The 6909-nt window shown below is 52.1% G+C and overlaps 2 protein-coding genes and 1 pseudogene across 2 annotated transcripts; 1 reads left to right on the top strand and 2 right to left on the bottom strand.

The window, feature by feature from the left end:
- Positions 1-728: 728 nt before the first annotated feature.
- Positions 729-1234, bottom strand: LOC102440307 (histone H2A type 2-A-like). The gene has a single exon (XM_006095315.2). It carries the CDS (start codon positions 1232-1234, stop codon positions 842-844), a length of 393 nt encoding a protein of 130 aa, XP_006095377.1. The 3' UTR covers positions 729-841.
- Positions 1235-1430: 196 nt separating this feature from the next.
- Positions 1431-2059, top strand: LOC102427447 (histone H2B type 2-E-like). Its single transcript, XM_006095173.3, has one exon. It carries the CDS (start codon positions 1594-1596, stop codon positions 1969-1971), a length of 378 nt encoding a protein of 125 aa, XP_006095235.1. The 5' UTR covers positions 1431-1593; the 3' UTR covers positions 1972-2059.
- Positions 2060-3346: 1287 nt separating this feature from the next.
- The window catches only part of LOC102439994, a 4143-nt pseudogene continuing 580 nt past the window's right edge, over positions 3347-6909 (bottom strand).

The raw sequence follows: 6909 nt of genomic DNA, 5'->3' as shown, positions 1-6909 counted from the left end.
GGGCCGAGTCCTTTTTCTTTTTAGAACCTAAACTGCCAGGGCGCCCCTCCGTTGCCCTTTCCCTCCTTAAGGCCCCCTATCCCCAATGCCCTCTTCCTTTCCCCGCCGGAATCGAGCTTCCATTTTCCTTTTGCCCCCCCCCCCCCGGCCCGCCCCCGGAGGCCCCTTTGTCAATCTGAAGGACCGCTTTTCCCGCCTTTCGGACCGGAAAATTGCCCGCCCCCGCCCCAGGCACAAGACCCCGCCCCCGAAGGCCCTAACCTCCCCCGGGAAGGCGTCCTCTCGCTTGGGAAAAAACAACAGGAAACCTTTAGAATTAGATAGTCGGCTCAGTTAGGCCAAGCTCCAGGTTCGCCAGTCCCGAAAAGGGGTCGATCGGCCCTCCTACCGACTGGGGTGGGTGTGTTGTGTCAGTGAATGTCCCCTCCCTACTGGGCCTCCCTAACAAGTGCTGGGCATAGGTCTCGGGCGGGGGTGAGGGAACTTGCGCGCCGGGGGTCGCCTCTCAGAGGCGTTGTAGCCGAGAGGCTGGTTCCCTCACCTGCCGTGATCGCGTCCTTAAGGTTTACGGCCCGGCCCATCCCGCCCAGTCCAGGCGGCGAAGTGCTCGGGATGTGAGCGGGGAGGGGCGGTTGGGAGGCGAAGGCAAATGGCTGGCCCCGCCAGCCCTGCGCATGCGGGCAGGGTTAGCACTTTCTACTGCGGACGTGGGGACGGAGGAGACTGGGTACGATAATAACAGCTCTTTTATTTGAAAGAGTGGGTGGCTCTGAAAAGAGCCTTTGATTTCAGAGGTGCCCCTTTCGAAACGGGGGGCTGGGCGGGCGCCAGACGCACGGCCTCACTTGCCCTTCGCCTTGTGGTGGCTCTCCGTCTTCTTGGGGAGCAACACGGCCTGGATGTTGGGCAAAACGCCGCCCTGGGCGATGGTGACTTTGCCCAGCAGCTTGTTGAGCTCCTCGTCGTTGCGGATGGCCAGCTGCAGGTGACGAGGGATGATGCGCGTCTTCTTGTTGTCTCGGGCCGCGTTGCCCGCCAGCTCCAGGATCTCAGCGGTCAGGTACTCCAGCACCGCCGCCATGTAGACGGGCGCGCCGGCTCCCACCCGCTCGGCGTAGTTGCCCTTGCGCAGGAGACGGTGCACACGCCCCACCGGGAACTGGAGGCCGGCACGGGAAGAGCGGGACTTGGTGTTAGCGCGGCCTTTACCTCCATTTGTGACAAAACCAAACATGACGGCGACACACGTATAACGAGCAACTCCCGACTGACGACCAGCAAAGTCACCCTAAAACGGCTCCCTTTCACCTTTTTATGGGCAGAACGGCGATTGTTCACCGAGCACTCTGATTGGTCCAATGCATAGCTTTGTCCTGATGGCCAATAGGAGAGCGCAGGCAGAATACACTTATTTGCATACTCTCGTCCCCACCCTAAAACGAGAGCCACTGAAAGCCCGCCAATCACAACGCGGCGTACTCGGGACCTTAATTTGCATACAGCCTCTATAAGTACCGAGCCGCTTCCGGTAGCCCCGGTCCCGCTGTTGTCTTTGCGTGCCTGATCTCTTTCCTGCCGCTGGTGCTTCCCGCTATGCCTGAGCCGGCCAAGTCCGCTCCCGCGCCCAAGAAGGGCTCGAAGAAAGCGGTCACCAAGGCCCAGAAGAAGGATGGCAAGAAGCGCAAGCGCAGCCGCAAGGAGAGCTATTCCATCTACGTGTACAAGGTGCTCAAGCAGGTCCACCCCGACACCGGCATCTCGTCCAAGGCCATGGGCATCATGAACTCCTTCGTCAACATCTTCGAGCGCATCGCCGGCGAGGCGTCGCGCCTGGCGCATTACAACAAGCGCTCGACCATCACGTCCCGGGAGATCCAGACGGCCGTGCGCCTGCTGCTGCCCGGCGAGCTGGCCAAGCACGCCGTGTCCGAGGGCACCAAGGCCGTCACCAAGTACACCAGCTCCAAGTGAGTCCCGCCCGGGACGCGGCGCTCGCAAGAGTCGTCGGACGCATGGACCCTCCCCCCCCCCCACCCCCAAAGGCTCTTTTCAGAGCCACCTACCTTCTCAGTGAAAGAGCTTGTCACGTCTCTCACCCCTAGCCTAGCCAGTCCCTGCCTGAAGCCCTCTTCTTTATTGCCCAGTACCTAAGTTAAGGCAGCATCTTAAGACCTTCCTGAAGCAGGTTTCTCCGTCTGAAGCTCTTGGGCAAGAAAGGGAGGGCCAAAGTTTGAGTCCTTTGTTAATAAGCGACTTAGTATCAGTGTCCCGAAAAGCAGCTATAGGGTGACACGAGTTTGGTCTCTCGAGTGTTGAGGCTCCTTGTAATTATCCAAGCGAAATTGCAAATTTCCCGGTAGGAATATTACATGACGAGTGTTGCAGTTAAGGGAAAGGGGTTAGATTTCTAAAGGTCTGACCCTCGCGCTGCTGTTGCTGATGGTACCCTTTCTGGAACCGTTTGGAATCACTAAACGTTTTGTTGTTTCCATAGGAGTAACCTCGCTTTAGTCCAGTACTTAAGTAAAATACCCTACCCAATTTTAATTTCAACCTCAAGACTTCAAAAGGCAGAATAGTCTAAGTAAATGTTACTGGGTATCCCTCGCTAATGTACTCACCTAAGTCACCGTTTCCTCTAATGAGTCCAGGCTTTGGTGGATGCAGGATAGTTACCAATCGACAATTAACATAATAACAAGGACGGAATTTGTGGTATCTGTCCTGGTGCCCAAGCACATTAACTTGTGCCCCAAGGGGTCTGGAAAAAGGGAAGTTACAAGTTACCCAGACATTTCAAGGATATGTTATCACACATGCAAAGACACAGATAGGCTCAGTTAAGATAAAGGTTGACCTTGTCAGTGAAGATACTGGCCTAGCATGTAACTACCCACCATAACTGCTTTTAGTTAAAGTTTAATTTTAGACCATCCTCTGTGGTTACTGTAGGTCTCTGAATTTGCAAGACTGCCATGCAGGCCTTCCCTGAGCTTGTCAGTTTAGCACGTGGCCCCTTTCTTCCACAACAGAAACTGCCGGCTGGCCTAGGGCCCTCTCCAAGCATCTTGGGAGAACTGTGGCAACCCTTGAGGGATGCACACAAAGAGTGGTTGGGAAGACAGCTTTGCTTTCCCCAGATCAGCAGCAGCACCATTCCTCTGGAGGCCACCTTGGCAGTCAGCCAGTTTGGAAGCACGGGAGGATCCGTGTGTGGAGGCCTGGTCTCCAACAGGGGCCTTCAGGGGCCCCACAGAAGGGAGGAGGAGGGAAGGCTTGCCCTGCGCAGGACTAAGTTCTATCAGGGTCCCAGTGGGCAAGAGCAATAAGGGTTCTTTACCGCTTGTCAGCCAATTAGCTTCTTCAGGAACGCCTCCAGCTGGTCCTCATCCTTGATGCCCAGAAACTAGGTGCAACAGTTAAGAATGCGGATTTTTTCAACAGATAGACTTACACATATGTTGATATGTAAGCGATTTGATATTAGACTATTTTGTTGTAATGCTCCTTCGGATGACCACTTGTTCCGATCGATGGCACACACACTTTCTGGGCAGCACTTCAAAACGTACAAAGAAATGGAATATTGGGTCACTGAATGGTCTGCCTCAAAACAAGAAACGTTCTATTGGGACAGTATTCACAAATTACCTGTAGCTAGCGATGGACATTACTTTGAATAAAGCACTTTTGATGTTTCTCTTGAAATTACCATGTTTTCTTTGATTACAAAATCTGCACTAGTAAAGGGTCAATCCGCATTATTAACCGGTAAAGGCGCTATCTGCATTATTAACCGCTATCCACACTATTAGCCGGTACACCTAGTATAACGTTAACACGTTAAGCGCCATGTCAGTCACCAGTGACCGACAGTATACTTGCAGTCTGGACCTGGTCAATCACTGGTGAAATCAGGTATCACGGGCTAAACGGAAAGGAACACAAAACAGGCTTGGCACTTAACCTGTAAAATCTGCTTAGCCTTGCCCTGACCGGTTTGGCTCAGCGGATAGAGAGTCGGCCTGTGGACTGAAGGGTCCCGGATTCGATTCCAGTCAAGGGCATGTACCTGGGTTGCGAGCACATCCCCAGCAGGAGGCGTGCAGGAGGCAGCTGATTGATGTTTCTCTCTATTCGATGTTTCTAACTCTCTATCCCTCTCTCTTCTCTGTAAAAAAATCAATAAAAATATTTAAAAACAACAACAACTGCTTAGCCTTAAAAACTTTTGTCCTGAGAAGTGGCCTTGACATGCTGGAGGTCTGAGCTGTGCATCCCTCCGTTCAGAAGGTTCCAAACCCCTCAAGATCAGTGGGTACCCCTCATCTCCAAGGCTCTGCAAACCCCACCACGCAGTCCTGGTGATTTGGCAGTACAATCCAGCCAGACCAGGTCATTTCATATCACCAGAGTCTAAAACAAGTTTTAACATCCAGGATGGACCTGACTTTCAAGACAGTGTTGTCAACAGAAACCAGTGGTTGTAAATTTTCATGCACAGTGGTATTGTCCATGCAAGATCCTGGGTCTAAGATTAGAGAAGGTGGTGGCCATGCAGCAAGTACAGGTGGTGATGGCCAAGATAAAGGTAGATATTGATGACCACACAGACCACGCCCCAGGGTATTGGCTGTGCCTCTCATGCTGGCCATCAAGAACGGGGACACGGCAGAAAAGTTTCTGGGCATCAAGGATGAGGACCAGCTGGTGAGAAGGCTAACCCCTATTTTGTAAAACTACTGTTTGGAATTCTCTGCTATTTTTTAGACGGCCTCTCATTCTAATTAATAACTTTGCTTTCTAGCCTGCTTGAATAATAAGGAAGATAAATTTAGCTGTCTGACCCTGTAGGACAGAGACTAGATATGTGTTATAACATACCCCGGTGAGCAGAGGGTGCGGGAGATGGGAGCCGGATAGGTGGAGGTGGGGAGCTCGGCGCAGGTCCCCAGGTGACCAGTGAAGGTGCTCCGCCATGGGGGAAAGGCATTTTCATCTGGCAGCCCTTTTCTCTCTGTTCCCACTGGGAAAAAGCGCTTGCCTCCAGCCAGCAATGGTGGCATGGTGGGGGCCAGCAGCCCTTAGCTGGCCAGGGGAAATACACCCTGCATGTTACAAAGCGCTCCTGTGGCAGTGGGTTGGGTACCAGGTTCCTGCCATCGTACCCGTCCCCTGTGACAGAGCAGCAATCAGGTCTCTCCCAAGAGAGTGCACTGGAAGGGGATATCAGCCCCTCCTCTGCTAGCAGCAACAGGTACCAAACCCTTTCAGTACATTTGACCAGCTTCATTCCCGCCCACCTTTACAGATTCCAGGGCCCATTGTCTTCCTTTAACCAGCAAGCCAAATGACACTGGCCTGTATTATTTCCCATTGTGAGTTACAGGAAGACAATTCCTGTGGAGGAAAATGACTTCGTCGGCTTGGAAAAGAAGGCAGAGGATGACAAGGGTGTGCAGGGAAATTTTACTAAAAGCCTGGAGGGTCTCCTGAAAGATCCTCAATTCAGCACAGGCAGGGGGCAGGGCCCATAAATTCTCTCTGCCCTGAGGAATGTCCCAATCAGACAAGAAAAGCCACAAATACCTTTAAATCTACTCTAGAATTCCAAAATTTCAACCCAACACAGAAATATCACAGAGCAAATCAAAGTCCCTAGTACACAAACATAGACAGAAATTTTTACTAGTTAGGCAGGCCGATTCCACCTCTGACAGAGAGCAAGCACCCTTTGGGAAAAGAACCCAGCGGCCTCTTGGGGCGTTTTGCTATCGGTCAGAGCATTCAGCCTTAAATCAAACATTTTTTCTCGCAGACTTCCACACTTACATGAACAAATAATTATACCGAAGTAGACATACAAACATCAAATAAACATCCACATTTACACCCTTTCAGTGAACAAGTACTTTTACAGTCTTGGGAACTTTGGCAGATAACAGGAAGATTGCCCAAGTCCCTTAAGGGGGGGCCTGACAAGAACAGATGTGGGGGCCTTTGGCTGGGGGGTATAAAGTCTCCATTCTTCCTCTCTCGGCACTGCTAAGGACAGGATCATTGGAGAGGTCTCTTCACCTAGGCAAGGCTGTGCTGAGCCATCTGGGGCAAAAGTGGTTTCTGCTTCCATTTTGGCTAACAGGTCTCTGCCCATTAGAGGGACCAGGTCAACTCGCAAATATAGGAATTCATGAACCACATGGTGGCCGCCTAACTGACATCGGTGGGGGAGGCAGAACGGTCTGCAGCTGTGGTCCCGGTAGCTCCAATAATGGTCACTTCCTATCCTGAGAGGGGAGCTACCTTCTGAGTAACGGCCGAGTGCTCAGCCCCTGTATCACCCATAAAGTTCAGTCTGGCCCCTGATTTTCATTTCGACCATCAGCTCATGGGGGCCCAGTAGGAAAGAGCCCAGTCTGTCCTAGTCAGAGTCAACTGTTGCCAGTCCTAGGAGGTCTGCCAGAAAGGGTACCATCAGCAACAGCAGCGCGAGGGTCAGACCTTTAGAAATCTAACCCCTTTCCCTTAACTGCAACACTCGTCATGTAATATTCCTACCGGGAAATTTGCAATTTCGCTTGGATAATTACAAGGAGCCTCAACACTCGAGAGACCAAACTCGTGTCACCCTATAGCTGCTTTTCGGGACACTGATACTAAGTCGCTTATTAACAAAGGACTCAAACTTTGGCCCTCCCTTTCTTGCCCAAGAGCTTCAGACGGAGAAACCTGCTTCAGGAAGGTCTTAAGATGCTGCCTTAACTTAGGTACTGGGCAATAAAGAAGAGGGCTTCAGGCAGGGACTGGCTAGGCTAGGGGTGAGAGACGTGACAAGCTCTTTCACTGAGAAGGTAGGTGGCTCTGAAAAGAGCCTTTGGGGGTGGGGGGGGGGGGGGAGGGTCCATGCGT

Source organism: Myotis lucifugus, unplaced genomic scaffold (genome assembly GCF_000147115.1).
Source record: "Myotis lucifugus unplaced genomic scaffold, Myoluc2.0 scaffold_151, whole genome shotgun sequence".
NCBI classification, from domain to species: domain Eukaryota; kingdom Metazoa; phylum Chordata; class Mammalia; order Chiroptera; family Vespertilionidae; genus Myotis; species Myotis lucifugus.
This window is presented reverse-complemented; position numbering and strand designations above follow the sequence as displayed.

Excerpts from the sequence above, each read along its gene's own strand:
- LOC102440307 (XM_006095315.2), bottom strand. The coding sequence starts at position 1,234 with ATGTTTGGTTTTGTCACAAATGGAGGTAAAGGCCGCGCTAACACCAAG.
- LOC102427447 (XM_006095173.3), top strand. The coding sequence starts at position 1,594 with ATGCCTGAGCCGGCCAAGTCCGCTCCCGCGCCCAAGAAGGGCTCGAAG.